The sequence below is a fragment of the Belonocnema kinseyi genome, chromosome 7 (assembly GCF_010883055.1).
Source record: "Belonocnema kinseyi isolate 2016_QV_RU_SX_M_011 chromosome 7, B_treatae_v1, whole genome shotgun sequence".
Classification (NCBI taxonomy): domain Eukaryota; kingdom Metazoa; phylum Arthropoda; class Insecta; order Hymenoptera; family Cynipidae; genus Belonocnema; species Belonocnema kinseyi.
This window is the reverse complement of record NC_046663.1, coordinates 46,819,828-46,843,156: the sequence shown is the minus strand read 5'-3', so window position 1 is coordinate 46,843,156 and position 23,329 is coordinate 46,819,828. Positions and strand designations below refer to the sequence as shown.

The 23,329-nt window shown below is 25.7% G+C and overlaps 1 protein-coding gene across 4 annotated transcripts in view; it reads left to right on the top strand.

Annotated features, from left to right (window-relative positions):
* The window catches only part of LOC117176245 (protocadherin-like wing polarity protein stan), a 77,618-nt gene that overhangs the window by 38,079 nt on the left and 16,210 nt on the right, over window positions 1-23,329 (top strand). For all 4 annotated transcript variants that reach the window (XR_004467593.1, XM_033366394.1, XM_033366393.1 and 1 more), the window contains 5 exons: window positions 2,491-2,857; window positions 7,227-7,442; window positions 11,701-12,276; window positions 20,767-21,193; window positions 23,056-23,293. Coding sequence is in view for 3 of the 4 variants with exons in the window: in XM_033366394.1 (XP_033222285.1) it covers window positions 2,491-2,857; window positions 7,227-7,442; window positions 11,701-12,276; window positions 20,767-21,193; window positions 23,056-23,293 (1,824 nt within the window). In the remaining variant the exon portion in view is untranslated. The remainder of the gene's footprint in view (window positions 1-2,490; window positions 2,858-7,226; window positions 7,443-11,700; window positions 12,277-20,766; window positions 21,194-23,055; window positions 23,294-23,329) is intronic.

Genomic DNA, 23,329 nt, shown 5'->3' with positions numbered 1-23,329 from the left:
AACTAAAAATGTTTAATTAAAATAAGATGGATTTAAACAGCAACAAAAAAACGGATTTTGAACAATATACTTAAATCCGTTACTTAAACAGTGAAATTTTGAAACGATTTTTCTTCTAAAATAACTAATTGAATTATAATTAAAATTATTCGATAAAATAGTTCAACTCTCTAGTAAGGAATTAAATTTTCAACTTAAAAAGATGAATTTTCAATGAAAAATGTAAAAGTTGATTTTTCAACAAAAGTATATATTAATTTAAAATAAAAAACAGTGGGTTTAACCAACAAAAATTAATTTCCAACAATATACTTAAATCCATAGCTGAAACTGCGGAATTTTCAACCCGAAAATATGATTTTTTAACAAAAAAGTTAATTTTCAAGAACAAAAAATTCGGTTAAATATTTTAGTTTTTAACTAAAAAATTTAATTTCAAGGACATAGATCAACTTTCAACCAAGGTGTTGAATATTTAACGAAAAATTTAATAGTTGATATTTCAGCAGAATAAAAAGTAATCAAAAACATAAAACAGTTTGCTTTAATCGAAACAAACTATTTATCAATAAAATCTTTGAATCTTTGACAAAAAAGAGATTAATTTTTAACTAAATAGTTGCACTTTTAACAACAACATTATTTTCTACTAAAAAAGCTGGTTTTTCAATCAAATATTTCAATTTATTACCAAATGGTTGAATTTTCAAGCCGAAAATACAAATTTTCTACAAAAGAGATACATTTTATAACCCAAGAATACAAGTTTTTTTAAAAACGAAAAATTAATTTTTTAATTAATCGTTAAATTTTAAATATAATAGATAAATTTTCAGTTAAAAAAAAATTAATTTTGAACTAAAATTATGAATCTTGAAGCAAAACAAAATAATTTTCAAGGAATTAGTTTAACTTTCAACAAAGGCATCGAATTTGGAACAAAAAATGTAATAGTTGATATTTCAACACTAAAATGAATTTTCAACAAGAGAACTTGAATCCGTACTTAAAACAATTAGTTTTCTACCAAAAAGGCGAATAATTTTCAGTAAAATAATTGAATTTTCTACGACATTTAATGTTTTGGCTGAAAACCCGAATCTTGTATTAAATAGTTGAATTTTCAACCCAAGAATATATTTTGAACCGAAAAGAACAACGAATTTTCAACTAAAATAAATGAATTAATAATTAATAAAAACAATTTTTCAGCTATATGTAGTTAAATTTTTGAATAAATTTATTTTCTACCAAAAAAAGGCGAATTTTCACAAAACACTTATTTTTTAGCTGAAAAGTTGAAATTTCTACCAAATGATTTAATTTTCGAGCAGAAAATACAAATTTTCTATTAAACAGATACACTTTATAACCCAAGAATACAAGTTTTTTAACAAAAAAAATGAATTTTCAATCAATCATTAAATTTTAAATATATTATAAATATAAATATAGCGTTCAATTTTTAAGAAAAAATGTAATAGTTGATGTTTGAACAATAAAATGAATTTTCAACAAGCGAACTTGAATCCTTAATTAAAACAATTAATTTCCAAACAAAAAGTTGCAATTTTAACCAAGAAAATTGATTTTCTACCAAAAAAGCGAATTTTCATTCAAATAGATCAATTTTCAGTAAAATAATTGAATTTTCTACCACATTTAATTTTTTAGCAGAAAACCCGAATTTTGTACAAAATAGTTGAATTTCCAACCCAAGAATATATTTTGAACCAAAAAGAACAACGAATTTTCAACTAAAATTATAAACAAATAACTAATAAAAACCTTTTTCAACAATATACTGTTGCATTTGTAAATCAATTTATTTTCTACCAAAAAAAGGCGAATTTTCATCAAAATACGTATTTTTTTAGCCAGTGAGTCAAAATTTCTTCCAAATTATTTAATTTTCGAGCAGAAAATAGGAATTTTCTACAAAGCTGTTCAATTTTCAACAAAAAAGTAAAGTTTTAATCGACAAACAAATTGCTGAATTTTTAGCAAAATAATTTGAACCAACAATAGTTACATTTTCTTATTGGGTTGTATCAATTCAGTTCGCATTTATCTGGACAAACGAGAAAATAGAGAGGAAAAGTAGAATAGGGAAAAGATTGTGAAGCCTGCCATACATAAATAGGAACTTTGCTCAAATTAAATAATATAATAATCGAAAAGTATATATTATTATTAATATAATACATAAATATACTAAATAATAAGTAAATTTGTTTAAATTTAAGTTTAATCTTAGTTCATACAATAAATCTTTTGAATAAAAATAAAATAATAATAGGCTAAAGGCTAAAGAATAACATTTTATCGAGTTAATTTTCCATTACACATTTTTGGATTTCGATATACACTTTTAAATTCAGATTTTTACACTATTTTTTAAATTTTGTCACATTATTTACACTATTTTTTATCTATGATGTGAGTCCGAGGCCTGTAAGTACTAGATCATAAAGTATAAAATGATTTTAGTTCTGGGCTTGGACGTTGTAACTTCAGAGAGTCTGTACGGCTTCGAAGCAGCGGAATACAATGAAGATTTATCAATTTCCACATCTAGACCATTCGAAGCTGATAGAAAGGTAGTTATACCAGACACATCAGCCTTTTTGACATCATCAAGTCATCTTGGGCAATCTGTAAGCTTCCCAAAATACAATAACTACATGGCAGATCCGAGAAAGTTTGATCCGCACTCAAAAATACAGATACCAGTTAAGCTATTGGGAATTAAAACTGTTGATCAAGGAGATCTCAATGTGAAAAATAGTCTGAGTAGTGGAAAGGCTGTTTTGAGTTATGTGCAGTACCGTGAATTGGGCGCTCTACTTCCTCGCAGGTAATGTTAGATTTAAAAAAATTAAGAACTGTGCCGGGAAAAATCGGGTAATGACAGTGAATTTATTTTCTGATCGGGAATTTTACAAATTAAAAAAAAAAATCTGTCCAAGTTTGATTTCGACATTCTTTAAAATAATTGGTTGCAATGATATCTTTTTCAATTATGATATCATTCAGTTTATAATGTGTAATTAAAAAATCTTTTACCTGAAAAATGCTCTATTTTAGATTTTTATTTTTAAGCTTATATTTTTAATTTAAAGAATTTTAACGTGAAGCCTTCAAGACTTAAACAATTAAAAACGTTTGAAGTTGAAAATTTTTGATAAAAAACAGTTTTATTTTATCAACTGTAAATATAAATAAATAATTTTTTTAATGGATCTGTACTTTAAGTATTAAAAACTGAATAATAATTGATTTGATAAAACGATTCTAAATCGTAATTAAAGGCTTTTATTAAATTAAAAATATTGTTTCAGTCTAAATTATTCAATTCTTAACCCATTTAAATAAAAATAAATTATTAAAAAAGAGGATAATTATTTAATATTTAGCAATATTTGACTTGTAATTTAAGAAGACTCAATTGAAGCTAAATATTTAAAAGTAAACAATTTGAAACTTAATTGCTTGACACAGAAAGCTTTGAATTGTTAAAATTTCGAAAAGCTTTTAACACTTTAACGTCACAATTTGTATTGTTCTACATAATAAAATGTTTAATTTGTAAGCGAAATTGTTGAATTTTAATGTATAAATAATAATTGAACACGTATTATTTGTACTAAAATTTGAGTAATTTTAAGAGATATTCAGAAGTTTTGAAAAGGTTCAAAATTAATATAAAACTTAAAATGATATCAAGTAATTTAAACGAAATTTGTGAAAAAATTTCAGACCTTCTAAACATATTTTAAACTGAATAACATTTTTCCTACAATTGTTAGAAAATCTTAAAAAATGGTTTAAAATCCTTAAATTATTCCGGGGTCGTTTTCAATAATATTGGAATTCTCTTGATATCTTTTTGAATATTCTGTTTAAAAAATTTTCAAAATAAAGAATCATTTTCAATTTTCCTAGGAATTTTAAGAAAATTTTTTTATTGGTTTGGAGTCTTTCACAATTTTTAAAAAGCCTCTAAGTTTTGTGTACACTGAAAAATCTACATTTTGTTTTAAATTAGGTTGTGAGTATTTGCACCGAAATTTCGTTACGAATAACCAAATTTATTCGGTAAACACACTTCGTTAAAATTGTTTGAAATCATTTCAAGTTTTAAATTAATTTTGAACCTTTTTCAAACTTCTAAATATCTCTTAAAATTAATCTAATTGTTTCTAAAAATAATAATTGTTCAATTTTTGTTTAGAAATCCAAATTTGAAGTACATTTTTTTAATTCACAGGATTTTCTAAAATTTGTAAGACAAATTTAATTAATTTTTTAAGTTATTGAGAAGTTTTGAAACAATTTCAAAAATAAAGCTTAACTTGAAAAAGTTTAAAACTACTTCTAGATTTCTCAACATTTTGAAATGCAATTTTAAAGTTTTTCAATTATGCTTAAAATATTTAAAATGAAAATAATTTAAATTCTAATTTAAGAACTTTTACGTTGAAAAAGATTTTAATTTTAAAATATTTAATGGGCAAAATAACTGAATAATATAATTTTGACCATTTTTAAAGTTAATTGATTGATTCTTTAATTTAGAGTATTGAAAATGTTAATTTGGATTCATTCAGTTGAAAAGTGTTAGTACCTTCCAGTTTATACGGGAAAATTATTAAACAATTCAATATAAAATTTTTTAATTTAAAAACTTTTAAACTTCAATTTTTAAAGTTAAAAATTCAAGAGATCCACTTTGAATGCTTTAGTTTTTTGTATTACTTTTACTTTTACTGTTAAGCTTTATATTTCGATTTTAAAAATTTGATTGACCCTGAAAAATATTTGCGAACCGGGAAATGACCGGGAATTTCTTTTCTTTTATTAAAACGGTCTCCCCGCAACAGTCAGTGATTTTGAAAAAAATGAGCAAATAAGGTAATTTCTGAAAAAAGTAAAAAAAAACTAGGCTTGCCACACAGTCACTATTAGTTACTTTTTTTATCAAATCACTTTTTTAGTTACATTCTTAAGATATAGTCACGTTTCTTTCAATAAATATCACATGGGTTAATCGCTATTCAATATATATTCTTTACTTATATCTGAATTGTCTTGAATTATTTTGAAATATTTTAGGGCATTTTTAAAGATTGCGAGAAATTTTTAATAGATTTCAATAATCTGAAGGAATTTTTAAAATTTTAGGGCACTTTTCAAAATTCAAAGGAATTTCCAAGCAATATTTTAGGATAAAGCATTTTCTAGAATTTCAGATGATATCGAACGATTTTACAGATTTTACAGATCTTTCAAAAGTTTTCGCGGGACTTTATAATATTTTAGTGGATTTTAATTAAATTTTTTCAATCAACTTTTTTTTTTTAATTCAGCTTGGTTTTTATAAATTTCATTGAATTCTTCTCATTGTCCTTAAATTCGTCTAAATTCACTCAACTTTAACTGAAATAAATGTAATTTTTTCGATTTTTACAATTATATCGAAGTCATTTGAATTATTTTGAATTGTTTTGTAGTTATTAGTCCCTTTCCTGTTAGAAATATAGTTGGTTTTCAAATATTTGAAGACATTTGAAATTATTTTTTGGAATTCATCCTGAATGCTTATTAATTTATCATGAATTATTTTAATTTTAGAAATTATTATGAATTTCTTTAATTTACTTGAATTCTTCTCAATTTACTCAATTCTACTTAATTCAGTGATTTTTTTTATTTTCAAAAGTTTTTATATAATTTATCCTTATTTCTCTGAATTCACTCATACTTTATTGTAATCAATGCAATTTTGTTATTACAAATTTTTTTCCATTCATTTTGAATTTTTTTAAATTCAATTTGAATTCTTTTCTAGTCATTAGTCACTTCTCGGACTTTTGTTTTAATTCACTCTGAAGTCTTTTAAATTCTTTGGAATTCTCTTGAATTTTTAAATTTACTTGATTTCTTCTAAATTCAATCAATTATATTTAATTTAATGGATTAAAAAAAAAATTTTATTCAATCGGTCCTGAATTCTACTGAATTTAATGTCGTTTTTTGATATTAATCAAGTGTTTAGAATTTATTCGAATTTGTTTTTAATTCACTTTAAATTTTTATGAATTTTGTCGTATTCTTCTCATTTACCATTAAATTCCTTTAAAATCATTCCAATTTTACTGAAATTAATGGAATTTTTGGTTATCTTTAAAATGGTTTCAATTCATTTGAATACTTTTGCATTGAACTTGAATTAACTTTGAGGTCTGTTTTAATTGAAATACTTAAGGGTGTTTTTGTCTTCATTTAATTAATTTGAAGGGATTTCAAATCGTTTGAAATATTTTAGGATAGAGAATTGTTTAGACTTTCGGAAGATATGGAACGATTTTACAGGACCTATAAGGTTTTTTAAATACTTGTATTAAAAGATTTTACAGGATTTTATAATATTTCCGAGGTTTTCAATTATTTTAAGAAATATTAAATCTCTCAAAGTATTAATGTAATATTTCAAAATATTTTCAAATATTTTTGGCATATCATTTTTATTTTGCCCTACATTTTTATTAATTTATTTTGAATTCTTTTACATTCTTTTGAAATCTTATAAATTTACTCAATTCTACTCAATTCAATTAACTTTTTAATTTTTTTTTTAATTCGCTTAATTGCTTTTAAAATTGACCTTGATTTTACTCACGAATATCATTGAATTTTTCTCATTCCCCTTAAATTCCTCTAAATTCACTAAAATTTTATTGGAATTAATAGAAATTTTTCGACTTTAAAAATGTTGCAATTCATTTGAGTTCTTTTGAACTTAACTTGAATTGTTCTGTAGTCATTATTTATTTCTTTACTTAGAAATTAGCAGGGTTTCTCTCGAATTTTTTAATTTACTTGAATTATTAGAAATTCATTCATTTCTATTATATTCAATGGATTTTTTTAATTAAAAAAGAGCATTTTATTTATCCTAGATTCTTTTAAACTCATCGTGAATTTTTATGAATTTCACCAAATTCTTATTGTTTATATTAAATTCCTCTAAATTAATTCAAATCTCACGGAAATCAATGAAAATTTTTTGATTACAAAATTTTGTTCCAATTCATTTGAATTCTTTGGAATTTAATTTGAATTTTTTTGAATTTATGAGTTTATCCTGAATTTGTTAATTTTTGAAACCTGATGTGCGTTGTTTTTAATATTTAATATTTCAATAAATATTGCAATTTGTGTAGATTTGATGACTCCGTGACAGTCAGATGGGGAGTCGAAGTGGCAGTTGGATCACCAGTTGTAACTGTATCGGTTTTGATTCCATCAGAAGATGGTTACAAATTTTTAAGTGGAGTTCCTCTACAGTACCCAGTGCAAGTACGTTTGTGGCTTAGCGAAGATGATGGTACGAAAACTCGCACAAATCCACAATGTGTACACTGGAGCACGGCAAGAGGGTAATTATTACTCAACGCAGATTTCCAGCTATTTTCCTCTCTTTTTTCCCTTTTTTATAGAGTTCCTCTTCTTCCATTTATTTTCAGGAAGCTTCCCCTCGTTTCTCTTTTTTCGCTTAAATGCGAACTGAATTAAATAAAATAAATTTTTTAATTTAATTAAAAATTAAAAATTAAATTATTATATTTTTGATTCCGAATTGACTATTTTTGTTTAAAAATTCTACTATTTTTTATTAATGTCATTCCTTTTGGTTTAAAATTTAACTACTTGGTTAAAAATTCAACTGCTTTGTTGAAGATTCACTTTTTTGTTTAACTATTTTTTTGGAAAATTCGTCTTTTTTAAATTTATTTACCATTTAACTAAAGTCTAGTATTCTACTACAAAAGATTTAACTATTTTGTTAAATACTCATTTTTTTTGTAAATTATTCCCGACGTAAAATTGAACTATTTTATTTTTAACTAGAAAATTGATCCTTTTTAGTTGAAAATTCCGATATTAAATTTTTCTTCGAGAATTTATCTTATTTTGGTTTAGGTTTGACTACTCGGTTGAAAGTTGATCTAAACTTTGCTAAAAATTCATTTGATTGGTTGGAACTTTTGCTGCATCTTTCTTGTATAAAAATGCAACCGTTTTGTTAAAAATCTTGTGAAATTTTGGGAAAATTTGTCTTTTGGATTTAAAAATTCACCTGTTTTAGTAGAATTTTTATTTTTCTTGTACAAAAATGCGACTATTTGATTGGAAATTTAACAATATTGTTAAACAGTCATAGGTTTTGGTTAAAAATTCTGCTGTTTTTTTTAAAACGTAAGTATTTTGTAAATAATTTACTTGTTTCAATTTAATATTTTGGTGGTGAAAAGAGAATTGAAATCTTCAGTGGATGAAAATTCAACATTAAAAAATTGGTTGTTTCTTTATTAAAAATTTCTCTATTTTAGTACAAATTTCATCTTTCTTGATAAAAATGCAACTATTTGGTAGAGAATTCAACAATTTTGTTAAAAACTCAACCATTTTGGTTGAAAATTTATCTTTTTGGATTGAAAATTCAATTTTTTTAGTATAAACTTATTTCTTGTTTAAAAATTAATATTTTGATCGTGAAAAGTTAACCGATGTCTTTTTTAACAGAAAATTCTGTTATTTTTTGAAAATTTACCTTTTTAATTTAAAAACACTACATTGTTAATTTTTTGATGGAAGACTTATGTCTTTGTTTAAATATTTAACTGTTTAGCGTAAAAGCCTTTTTTGGTTTAAAATTAATTTTTTAACTGTAAATTTAACTTTCATTTTTTTATGATTGATCTTTTCTAGTTGAAAATTCTTCTTTTTTGGTAAAAAAAAAACAATTTTCTTGGTTTGAAATTCCACTTCTAATGGTTAAAAATGCATCAGTTTCGTGGAAATTAATTTTTTTACTAAAAAGTCATATTTTTTGTTTGAAAATTTAATTTTTTTAAAGAAAATTCGTCTTTTGGCTTGAATGTTTAACAATTTAGATAAACTTTTATTTCCTTCTTGAGTGAAGAATCTTTATTTGTTGAAAATTCGTTGTTTTGGTTTAAAAATGATTTTTTTTGTATACATTTTTCATACTTTTTAAATGAAATATAAATTATGACACTTTTTTTATTGACAATTTATTTATTTAGGTTGAAAAATCAATTATTATGTTAAAAATTTAATTCTTTCGTTGAAAATTTAAGTATTTTGTTAAAAAGCGATATTTTATAGTAGAAAAGAAATTTTCTTTGTATAAAGTAAATTAATAAATTTGACAATTTAAAATTTGTATCTGAACTACTGTTTTATTCCGATTATAAAAGATTCCATGTAAAAATTATTACAAGATTAAAATGCTGACATCTGAATGTTAATAATTATCAAGAAAAGTTAAAAAAATAATTCAAGGAAAAATCAGGGAATTTTGAAAAGGTAATTTTCGGTCACCCTGCCTAATTTTACTAGCAATAACTAGCAACATAGTTTTGGAAAATAAAAATTATGTACAATAAAAGGGGAGGGGTAGGTATATTTTGTTATGGTTTTTTACACGCAAATGAGGGTTACTCTGAAATCGAATGTTTAAATTCATCAGATAGTTTGAATTTTTCCAAAAATCTACCTGAAGTCTTTGTGAAATAATGTATGCCTTTGTCAAATCTTCTTAATCTATCCGAAAAACTTTGCCGAATATTTGAAATCTTTTTAAAACCTTGGAAATCTTTGGAAAATCATTGAAATCTTTTTAATATTTTCGAAATCTTTATGAAATATTTGAAATCTTTGGGAAACCATATAAATCTTTGTAATATTTTGAAAATATTTTTGAAATTGTTTTAAATCTTTGGGAAATCACTTAAATTTTTTAGAAATCTTTCTGATATCTTTGGAAATATTTTTGAAACATTTGTGAAATTATTGAAATCTTTGTGAAATCATGTATGCCTCTGGAAAATATTTTTAATTTATCCAAAATCTTTGTGAAATCTTTGCGAAATATTTGAAATAATTTTGAAATATTCGTAATATTTGTAAAAATTATTGAAATCTGCGAAATATTCAAAATCTTTGCGAAATTTTTTAAATCTTTGGGAAATCATTGAAGTCTGTGATATATTTTTAATCTATTTAATCTTTGCAAAACCTTTCAAATATTTTTGATAGTTTTGGGAAATCATTGAAATTTCGTTGAAATCCTTGAAAATCTTTGAAAAATATTAAAAATATTTTATAATTATTTGATAATATTTTTTATGAAAGCATTGAAATATTTCTTAAATCTTTTCCAAATCTTTACGAAATATTTGAAATCTTTGCGAAATCATTGAAATTCTTTGAAAACATTTTCGAAGTCTATTTCGTATATTTTTGAAATTTGTTGAAACCTTTAAAAAAATCATTGAAATATTTTAAACCTTTGTTAAATCTTGTAAATCTATCCAAAATCTTTGCGAAATATTCCAAGTCTTTACGAATTCTTTGGGAAATCATTGAAATCCTTTGAAAATATTTTTGAAGTGTTTGGTATATTTTGAAATTGTTGAAATCTTTGTGAAATCTTTGCTAAATATTTCAAGAATTTTATAATTATATGACAATATTTTTGAAATGATTGAAATCCTCAGAAAATCATTGAAATCTTTTTCATCTTTTCGAAATCTTTAGGAAATCATTGAAATCTTTGCAAAATATTTAAAGTCTTGACGAAATCTTTGAGAAAGTATTGCAATCCTTTGAAAATATGTTTGAAGTATTTGTTATATTTCTCAAATTACTGAAATCTTTGCGACATCTTTGAAGTACTTGTGAAATCATTTAATACTATCCAAAATCTTTGTGAAATCTTTGAAAATCTTTGAAAAATATTTCAAATATTTTATAATTATTTGATCATATTTTTGAAAGCATTGCAATATTTTTAAAATCTTTGAAATCTTTGGGAAATCATAGAAATCTTTATAAAATATTTAAAATATTTTTGCAATTATTTAAATCTTTGGAAAATCATTTAAATTTTGGTGAATTCTTTCAGATATCATTAGAAATCTTTGAAATATTTTTAAAACATTTGTGAAATTATTGAAATCTTTGTGGAATCATTGGGAAATCATGTATGCCTCTGGAAAATCTTTTTAATCTATCCGAAATCTTTTTGAAATATTGCAAATCTTTACGAAATCTTTGAAATCTTTGGAAAATCATCAAAATTATTTCAAAATATTGTTGAAGTATATTTAGTATATTTTTCAAATCTTTAAAAAAAACATTGAAATCTTTGCGAAAAATTTAAAGTTTTTACGAAATCTTTGGGGAATCATTGCAATCAGTTAAAAATACTTTTGAAGTATTTGTTATATTTTTTAAGTTGTTTGAAATCATTGCGAAATCGTTGAAGTCTTTGTGAAATCGTTAACAACTATCCAAAGTCTTGATTAAATATTTGAAATATTTGGTAATATTTGTGAAATTATTGAAATCTTTGTGAAATCTTTGGCAATATGAATTCCATAACTGTATCATTTATTGTTTATTTATACTTATTTATGTACAATTTGTATTTGGTATAATATTATTATGCTATGAACAAATTGTTCCATTCAATATTATAAGTCCATTCTCTTGTCCCAACCCAGAGAAAAAAGGTTCCGCCACACTTCTGCCTAAATTGTTAATCTTCTAAAATCTAAAATTGTTAATCGTTAATTTTTAATTCCCTAATTTGTTAATTTCTTCTAGGTTTGGCGAATGGAGTCGAATGGGTTGCACTACTGAGGTCGACGATGATACGATTTTAACATCAGGAAAGATGATGAACTGCTCGTGCCTGACTTTATCAACATTTGCGGTATTAACCGACGTTTTAGATCTCGAATACGTGCCAGAGCCGTCCTTGCTGGAGGATGTCACGAGTTACAGTGCATTCATGCTCGCACTGCCATTATTACTATCAGCTTTACTTATTTTGGCTCTTATTCGCGGCACTGCGACCAATTCCAATAGCATCCACAAGAATTTAGTTTTCTGTGTCTTTGTGGGTGAATTGCTCTATTTGGTCGCTTTAAAAGCGAGAAATCCACTGATTGCCAATGAATTTACTTGCAAATTGACTGCCATTGGCTTACATTACGCTTGGCTGAGTGCTTTCGCTTGGACTCTGGTGGATTCTGTTCATTTGTATAGAATGTTAACAGAAATGAGAGACGTTAATCACGGACAAATGCGATTTTATTATACTATGGGTTATGGATTTCCAGCTATTATAGTCGGATTGACCATTGGCGTGAGAGCGGACCAATATGGAAACTTTTACTTGTGAGTTTATTTTACTTATGTATTTAATTCTTTTGTTTTTCAAATTCCAAGGCTCGGTCGTGCGACTTTTTTCGACTTTTTTTCAGATTTTCTCAGGAGTTCGCTATACTTGGTTTCAACCTTTAAACACAATAGAGGTTTTAAAATGGAAACTTAAACCTAAAAAATCATAACATTTTAATTGAAAAGATTAAATGTTGAATAATTTTTCATTAAAGCTTTATAACTAGAATTTTTTGAATACTAGCGTTTAAAATAGAACAGCATTTTGATTGCGTATATTCCCATTTAAAGTTTTATTTTTCTTTTTTGTTAAAAATTCATCGTTTTTGTAGAAAATTCGTATTATCGGCTCAAAAATTCAACTTTTTTCTTAAAAAATTGTCTTTCCGGTCGAAAAATTCGATTATTTCGGTAGAAAATTCGAGCTATTTCGTTTAAAATGAACTTTTCTATTTTGTAGAAAAAAAATTTTTTTTACCTAAAATTGAACTGTTTTTCTAAAAGTTCATCTTTTGCTTTGAAAATTATATTATTTTTTGTGAGAAAAATCATCTTGTGAACTTGAAATACAACTGTTTTGTTAAAAGTTCGTCTTTTTGGTTTGAAAATTTTATAATTTTCGTAGAAAATTCAATTATTTTGTTGAAAGTTCGTATTTTTTGTCAAATTATCAACTTTTTGGTTTGAAATTTAATTTTTTAACCGAAAATTTAGGAATTCCTTTTTGGGTTGAAAATGTATCTTTTCTATTTGAAAATTAAAATGTTCAATTAAAAAATCATCTTTCTTGGTTGAAAGCGATCTGTTTGATGAAAATTCAATTTTTCAGATTGATTATTAAACTATATTATAAAAAATGCGCCTTTTTGGCTAAAAATGTTTGAAAATTCCACTTCTTGGTTGAAAATGCAACTGTTTTTGTTTGAAGTTGAACTGATTTTCGTTGAGAATTCGATGATTTGGTTGAAAATCCTTCTTTTTAGGTTAGCAGTTTAATTATTTATAGAAAATTCATCTTTTTTGGTCGAAAATTAAATTATTTTTTGTTGAGGACCCGTCGTTTGGTGTAGAAAATTCACCCTTTTGGATTGAAAATTTTCATAATTTTAGTTTAAATTCACCCTTTTCCTTCAAAATTGAACTTTTTTTTGTTTGAAACTTAATTTTTTAACCGAAAATTTGGGAATTCCATTTTGGGTTGAAAAAGTATATTTTTTTATTTGAAAATTAAACTATTTGGTTAAAAATCATCTTTCTTTGTTGAAAACGATCTATTTGTTTAAAATTCAACTTTTTCAGGCTGATCATTAAACTGTCTCCCAAAAAATTCCTTTTTTGTGTTGGTTAAAAATTCTACTATTGGATTGAAAATACAACTTTTTTGTTTGAATTTTAAGTTCTTTTACTTGAAAATTCATCTTTTTAGGTTAAAAATGCAATTATTTTGCTTAAAAGTGATCTATTTATTTGAAAATTCATCGGTTTTGTTGAATATTCGATTTTTTAGAAAGAAAATTCATCCTCTTGGATTCAAAATCAATCTTTTATGTCAGAAAATTATCGTTTTTGGTCGAAAATTTAACTATCTTCTGAAGAAAATTGCTCTTTTTGACATTAAAATTTAACAAATTTGTTAGAAATGTATCTTATTCATTGGAAATTCATCTATTTTAATTGAAAATCCAACTATTTGGTTGAAAGTGCAACTGGTTTTGGGTGGAAATTTAATTTATTCTATTAGAATCGCATCAGTTTGCATTATCGATATACTGATAAGTTACTGTGATTGTTTAGGATTGGGCTGGGTCTCATTTTTATTTTTGAAAACATTGATTTAATCTTAAGTCATTTTAATGCATTCATCCTGTGCTTTTTCTAAATTTTTTCAAAATTTTAATAGCTTGATGCAAATTTAAAAAAAAATTTAACAATTTCAGCTGCGAGTTCTTTTTTTAAAATTTTCAACGACTGTAATATCTTTCAAATTAAAAATAATTTTTAAATCTTAACAATTGATAACATGAGTTCATCCTGAGCTAATTATTTTTAAAATAATTTTTAAAACTTTCAGTTAAATTTTCAAAGAATATGATGTCCTTTTATTTGTAACTAGTAGTGCAATCTCAAACAATTGAGAATATTAACTCATCCTGTGCTTTTTTTTTAGAAAACATTAAAATTAGAATTGTTCATAGAATTTAAACAAGTTTGGAAAATTAGAAAAATGTGTTCATCCTTGGCTCATTTATCTTTAACGAAAACGGAGGCAACTAAGAATATCTTTCCGATTACTTTTTGTATGATCCTTAGTAAATTCCCAAGAATTATTAATTATTTAAACAATTTGCATAAACAAATTCAGAGTTTGACTATTTTTAAGGTTTTCATGTCTCTTTCCTACGAATTTTACAAATTCAATCATTATTAATCATTTAAACGATTTTCATAAACTAATTCAGAGCTTGGCCATTTTTTAACGGATATACTTTCGGTTATTTTTCGGCGAATGGGCTTTTAGCTATTTTTCAACGAATAGACTCAATTTTTTTGCTAAAGTGACTAGACCTTCGAAAATCCGTTAAAGAATCTTAAATTTCTATCGTGAATAGAACTTCGTCTGCAAGTCGGTCCTTCATCAAGATTTACTGACATTTCCAAACAAACATCCCCAAACGCAATACTCATTTTTGATAAACGGAACTAAGTAAATACTTTTTTTTAACTTCTGATTAACAATTTAATTTCAAACGAATATTATCGGTAAACATTTAGGTGAAAGGATTAAATAATTTCATAATGTTTTAAATAGTTGAAATTTTATTCCAGAAAATTGATTTCAAAATCTGAATCAAGTTGATACAATAATTATTAATTATTTGAACAATTTTCATCAAGATATTCAAGGGTTCTGGCGTCCGGCGTTCATTGTTTCAACCGTACATATTTTAAATATAATATTGTGACCATTGTCATCTGTCCGCGTCTGTGTCCCAGGACCAAGAGGCAACGCCGACTCTTTAATTTTCTTTAATTTACCAATATAAACATGTTCTCCTGGTACATTTACATAAAAGTGGTCGTTGAATGGAAAATTAAGAATATTCCGAAGTACGTCATGGGGATGACGGGGAATATAAATAGAGAAACCTCTCACTTGATACCATTCGTTTCCGAAACGTAGTTCAGCGTAGCTTGGAGCTAAATTACGGTTCAGATAATGTAAAGGTTTACCTTCATGTCTGAGAGGACTTGTTTCAGATTGTTGATTCTTTTTCGTTCGTATAAAACCTCTAACGCTTCTTTCAGCATGTTCTCCATCAGGTTGCATCCATTTCGGTATTTCGCCACTGCTGCAAGAAGGAGTGAACGTTCCTCTAAAAATAGTGGATTCCCCAAATTGTACAAAAAGTTGGTTTGGATACAGATCACTAAATCCACTTGCACCTAATTTTTTAAGAAAAATAATTTACATTGATAACTTTGTTTTAACAAGTAAAATTTCAATTTTTAATAACATGCGGAATAGCACAGAATAACCTTCCCTAGAATTCTATTTTTGTTGATTCAACATTATCTCTACCAATGCCTCAATGCCAAGAACTTGAAATGAAAAAGTATGTCGTTTTCCGACGTGGAAAAATTTCGACTCCTTCATACAATATGGTATCAATTACATTTTAATCTGCTTTGACATTTCGACTTTTAGGAATAAAATGAAGAAAGTGAGACTATTCTGCCCGCACGTAATAAAATGATATGAAATTCTCTGCCAGTTATACTATTTTTTCATATACATATATACTTTCGACAAAGTAAACATGTTTGATAGCACATGTAATATTTTTTTATGAATGATAATTATTATATTATTTTATACTTACGATGAAAGTTGATGAAATACAGGAATACGAGCAGAAAAATTGCAGCGGTAAACTCCATTTTTACAACTGGAAACTGATTTTTTTAAATTTCGTGTAAGAAGTGAGTTGAGAAAAGGAGGCTATATATACTAGCTTTTTTGGCTTCTGATAACAGAGCTTTATTTATTCTTCAAAATAAATTTTGTGAAAGAGGAAAGCTTCTTGAGCATAGAATTTATCTACTAGGAAACAGACAGTTCAAATGATTTGCATTTTTATTTTGGGACAGGATCACATTTTCTAATATTTCATTGGAATGAGTCTGAGTTCCGTATCGTTCATGAAAAAAAAAACAGAAAAAAATTTCTTTTGAAAATTTGGACCGATTGCGCTGATAATCGCAGAATTTTATCCCAAAATCACCTAAAAAAATTTTATCCCTCTAGCATAACCTAAATATACAACTTAAAACTAAAAAAAAATTCTGTAAGAAGAAACTGATCTTAAAAGTCACATTTTTTTGCAACTTTTTAGTTAAGAATGAACTTTTTTCTTGAAAATTATTATTTTTCGAATTAAAATTCACCTGTTTTACAGAAAATTCCTCTTTTCGATTGAAAGTTCAACCTTTTGGATGAACTTTTTTTATTTCTTGACTGAAAAATCTTTATTTGTTGAATATTCGTCTTTTTGATTAAAAAATTTCACTTAGGGATTAAAAGTTGACCTACTTTGTTAAAATACATTTTTTCGGTTAAAGAGTCATCATTTTAAGTTCAAAATTCAATTATTTTGTTCAAGCGTCATTTATTTGCTCAAGAATACAACTGTTTTGTTGAATATTCGCCCTTTTAGAAAGAAAATTCATCCTCTTGAATTGAAAATTAAACAAACAATTAGTTTGTTAAAAATTCATCTTTTTCGCTGAAATTTTGTCTCTTAAATGAAAATCCATCTATTTGGTTGACAATGCAACTGCTTTTGGTCGAAGTTTAATTTCTTTTATTCAAAAATTCGATCTTTTAATTGAAAATTTCATTATTTTGTTCTAAAATCGTATTTTTTCACCGAAAATCCAACTGTTCTGTTGAATTCGTCTCTTTGGATTGAAAATTCAACTATGTGGTTAACCATAAAACAGTTTTTCTTTCAAGTTTAATTTATTTAATTTGAAAATTCGACCATTTAATTAAAAATTCATCTGTTTTGGTTGAAAAAAAAAACAATTGTTTTTTTCAAACTCATATTGCATTCAATATTCTATCTATATTAACGTAATTTAAATGAATTGATGTGCCTATTATTATCATATTTTCGTGTAGACACCCTACTTCTCCGGTTTCGAGAGCATTTTCGGACTGTGAAGTTTAAATGATCGAAAAAATGAAAATTTAATATTAAAATGAAAAATTTGTATATCCGAATTATACAGTCTCGAATTTAAACCCTTAGTTGTAGAGTAATTTCAAGTTTAACGTATTTAAAATGAATGTTTCTGATGTTCAGAATTAATATAAATAATAAACTTCTCTCATTTGAAAGTAATCCAAGTTTACAAGTTTAACAGTTCAGAAAGAAATATTTTTAATCCAGATTTAGAATCCTTCTAACTGAATTATTATTAAAAATTAGTTTGAACTTTAAAGTTTATTTTGATTGTGTGAAGAATTTGTAGAAATCAATCAGAATTGTGCACTCTATATTCCGGAACAATGTTATTTAACTATTTCAACTATTTTTGAAATCTTAAGCTATTAAAAATATGATTTCATCCTGAGCTTATTATTTTTAAAGAAATAATTACAATTTTAATTAATACTTTGGCTTATTTCTTAATGTTTCTTTTTAAATTGATACAGCCTAATTTTTGTTCGAAAATAATTTTCCTCATTAGAATAATAAACAATACAAATTATGAACATTGATAAATTTATTTTCATTTACATTTTCAAAAACAATTAGATCCTTCTTATTTTAACTAACAAAACAAAATTATGAACGCTTAAAATTTCATTTTATTCAACTTTCAGTTACATTTTCAGATAATATGACGTCCTTTTAATTATAACTGTTATTGCAATCTTAAACAATTTTAAAGAAAACGGTAAATTCACAAGAATGATTAATAATTATTTAAATAATTTTGATAAAGAAATTCAGAGCTTGGCAATTTTTAAACGAATATACTTATGGCTTTTTCGGCGAATAGGCTTTCAGCTATTTTTAGACGAATAGGTTCCATTTTTTTTACAGAATTAACTAAGAATATTTTTCCGACGACTTTTTGCATGATACTAGAATGGCTAGACCTTCGCAAATCGAATGAAGAATCTTAAATTTCTATCGTGAACAGAACTTCTTCGGTAAAGATGTATTTTAAACATTACAGTGGTTGATTTTCGGAACAAAGTACATTCTTTTTATATCTGATTAACGATTTAATTTGAAACGGATTTTATTTTGAATAGTTGAAATTTTATTACAAATATCAAAATGTTGCATTATTTTCATCCATTTGCCGTATCAACTTGATACCTGGTAGTTTTGTGTGACGTTACTGTGTATATTTACGATAATTATTAATTCTTTAAACAATTTTCATGAACATATTCAGAATTTGGCGCGTTTTCGGCGCTTGGCAAATCGTACAAAAAGTTCGTATGAATTCTGATCTCTAAATCCACGTACACCTAATTTTTAAGAAAAATAATTTACATTAATGTTTTTTGTTGTTTTTTGAACAAGTATAACTTAAATTTGTAACGAAATACGGTGGCACAGTAAAACCTTCGCTAGAAACCTATTTTTGTTGATTCAGCATTATCTCTGCGAGGTTTTCAATGCCAAGAACTCGAAATGAAAAAGTATTCAATTTTTTTTAGACGTGGCATTATTTCGACTTCTCCATACAATATGGTAGCAAGTATATTTTAATTTGCTTTGACATTTTCACTTTTAGGGATAAAATAAAGAAAAGCAGCCTATTCTGCAAGCACGTAATAAAATTATATGAAATTCTCTGCGAGTTATACTGTTGTTCTATATACATGTTTACTTTCGACAATGTAAACATGTTGGAGAACATATATAATATATTTTATAAATAATGGTCAAAACTCCACTATTTTGTATTGCAGTTTGTAATGTAATTTAGGCTGACTTGATAAATGGCGACTATGTATACCAGATTTTTTGGCTTCACCCAGGGAGATGAATTTAACAAAAAATGAATTTTTAACAAAGTAGTTTAACTTTCAACCACCTAATTGCATTTTTAATCAAGAAGATTAGTTTTCTATCTGAAAACACAAGTTTACAGCAAAATACATAAACTTTCGAACAAAAAAAAAACAACTAATTTTCAAGAGAATAGTTTAATTTGCAACCAAACAGATGGATCTTCAACTGAAAAGATGAGCTTTTAACCAAAGTGTAAAGTTTTTAAAATAAAAATGATAAATTTTAAACCAATCATGGAAAAAGAAATTTTCAACAACAATATTAATAATGATTTCAACATCAACCAATAAAATGAATGTTTAACAAAAAAGTTCAACTTTCAAACAAAAAAGATAAATTGTCAATAACAAATTTAATAGGCGAATTTTTCACCAAGAATGATCACTTTTCAACCAAAAATAAAATACTTCGGTTTTTAGTTGAAAAAATATATTTTCTATACAAAAAAATATCAACAAAATAGTTAAATTTTCATTCAGAGAGATGAATTAAAAAATGAAATTTTAACAAAGTAGTTTAAGTTTCAACCAAATAATTGAATTTGCAATCAAAAAGATTAGTTTTCTACCTGAAAAAACAAGTTTACAGCAAAATACATAAACGTTCGAAAAAACAAAAAAACAAATTTTCAACAAAAAGTTTAAATTTTTAACCTAATAGTTGGATTTTCCACTGAAAAGATGAGTTTGTGAATTAAAACTATTAACCAATAAAATTAATTTTTAACCAAAAAGTTCAAGTTTCAACCAAAAAAGATCCAACCAAGAACGATCAATCTTCAACCATTTTTTTTTTGTAAATGGATTTTCAAAAAATAAAATGAATTATTAACAAAGTAGTTTAACTTTTAACTAAAAAATTAAATTTTCGATCAAGAAGATTAGTTTTCTAACATTTTTACAATAAAATACATGCATTTTTAGCACTAACAACACAACTTTTGGAAAAAAAGTTCAATTTTGAACTAAAGAGATGGATCTTGCACTAAAAAAATGAGTTTTTAAATAAAAACTATCAATAAAATTACCTCTCTTCAAAGGTCAAAGCATCGACAACTCTAATTTGGTGATTGTGAATTCTCTTCCGTTAAAGCTCCTCTAGCATTAACCACTACATTAAAATCACGTATCTCGTGCTTCGCACTCGATTTTCTCCAAATTTGAACTTTTTACATTGAAAATTCCTCTTTTACGGTAAAAAAGTCATATTTTTAGGTTGAAGACTCATCTTTCTTCGCTGAGAATTAACTATTATGACAAAAATTTAACTATTTTCTAGAAAATGAATGTAACTAATGTGACTTTTTTCAAGCCTTCTAGTCGATCCGAGCCCTGAAATTAATATAGGTGTATGAAATAGGATCAAATTGATCGATATTATGTTACAGCTGTTGGCTCTCGATTTACGAAACCGTGATTTGGGCACTGATAGGCCCGATTTGCATCACAATTTTCATGAATTTTTGCATACTGATGATGTCCGTCCGTGCAGCTTTTACTCTAAAGGAACATATATTGGGCTTCGGAAATTTAAGGACACTTTTATGGTTATCAGTCGCCTCCTTGCCATTACTAGGAGCAACTTGGACTCTAGCCGTTCTCAGTGCCTCGGAAAATTCGCCGACTTTGTCATATTTACTTAGTATTGCTATCGTCATTCACGCTGCCTTTAGTCTGATTGGCTACTGTTTCGTCAATAGTAGAGTAAGAAGAAATTTATTCTTGAGCGTTCTGAGGTGCCTAGGAAAGAAAACTCCATTGTTAGAAGGCAGCCTGGGAAATGCAAGTAGCAATCAAAATATAAACGGACATTCGGTAAGATTTTTCAAAGTACCTTTCGTAGTTATTTAGTAGCCATCCATAAATTAAGTAACACATTTTTTGCCAATTTAAAATTAAATATTTTTGTTTCAATATGTTCAGTCATGTTTTTTTAAATGCGATTTAGTTGCTTACTATTTGAAAAACCTTGAATTACCAATCCCTTTTTTATATAACGATACATATGATACATATGAAAAATATTATAAGAGTTTGCAAAGAATAAATTAACGCTGTCATTTTTACTGTTTATACTTAACGAATTTTCGATTGGAAATCTATATAATTGAATACATTTCAATTTTAAATGTTGAAAATTGAACTATTTAACAAATTTCATTCACAATTACTTTATTTTCTATTATAAACATTAAATATTGATTGCAAATTTTAAGAATTGAAGCTTTTTATAATGTAGATCTTCAGAGTTGAACATATTATTCCAAAAAGATGTTCAAAATAATTTTTTTAACTATATACATTCCAAATTAATGAATCTGCCATTATAAATTTTAAAAATTAAAAAATTTTAAGTTCCAATTAGTTAAAATTAAAGAATTTTCAATTGTATATCTTCAAAATTAAACTATTGACAAAAACGTTAAAAATCGAGAATTTTTAAATAAATCTTTTTAAAGTAGCAGCACTTTGAATGCTTTGAATTGTAAATCTTAAAAATTTGAAAAGTTCATAATTTTTTAAATTTACAATGAAAAATTCCGTAATATTTATGATTTAAATTTGAAATTTCTTCAATTTGGAATATTTAGCATTAAAAGTCTTTTAAACTGACCTTCAAAATCAACCTAATTTAAGAATTTCATTTTATACATATTTTAAATGGAAGAATTTTTAATGTAAAATCTTAAAAATGGAAGAATTTTCAATTCTGTATATTCTAAATTCAAGAATTGTACCTTTTTAAAATTGTAGAACTTTGAAGGCTTTGAATTGTAAATTAAAAAATTACAAAGTTCTTATGTTTTTAATTTTCAATTAAAAATTATGAAAGGTTTAAGGTTAACATTAAAAAATCTATTATAATTATGATTTATATTTGAAATTTCTTGAATTTGGAATAATTAAAATTGAAAAGTCTTGACTTTATCTTCAAAATTATCCACATTTAGAAATTTTGATTTATACATCTTTTAAATTGAAGAATCTTTGATGACAAATCTTAAAAATGAATAATTTTCTATTCAATATTTTCAAAATTGAAGAATTTTCTATATCAGATTGGACCTATTTGCTGATTACTGATTTGAACGTAAAATTTACAGATATATCTATTGCCGATGTAAAAAGGCGGTTTTCCAATGGAAAAAAATTGACCTTCAAACTACCTTGAAGGCTACCGTCAAGGTCATGCTTGAGGTCACTGCTCAATATGTCTTATTAAAGTTAATAATTAGGACAAAATGTACAAAAATTCTATTCCCGAAGGTATGCGGCCTAGTTTAAGTTTAAATGACCTTAGAGTGACCTTCAAGGTTTTTTTAATGTCAACTTTTGTTAATGGAAACCTATGACTTGGTTACATATTTCAACGTAAAATTTCCCGCTCTATCGATTGCCGATATAAAAAAGAGGTTCCCATTTTTTTTAAACTGACGTTGAAAAAATTTTGAAGGTCGTCAAGATCAAAATAAAGCTCATTGAAAGTTACTTCAAGAATGACCTTGACATGCCTAAAAAATATGTCACCTGATGAAATATTTAGCCGTCCCGGGACTTTTGTGACAGCCTGCATATTATTTGTCAATTTGTAAACTGTTTATATTTGCAAGTTATTTGCAAGCTACATTATAATGTATATTTCAGTAACATAAAATAATTAATTGTTATTTGTATAGCGTTCTGCGCTGGCGTATTCTTCGGCCTACAGCGGAACGGAATCCGTGTGCAGAAGAGTGCACGTCGGAGTTTCAACGAGCAGTACAACTTCAAGAAGTACAAATAAAACTGGTTCCAGTCCTTATCGTAGTGATGCTCATCTTCGTCATACGTCAACATCTACAAGCAACTATAATAGTGATCGTGACCCGTACACATCGTCAAGAAGTCACCGTACCGCTTTGCATTCTGGAAAAGGTAAATTGAGAATTATTATTATTTATTTATTATTAA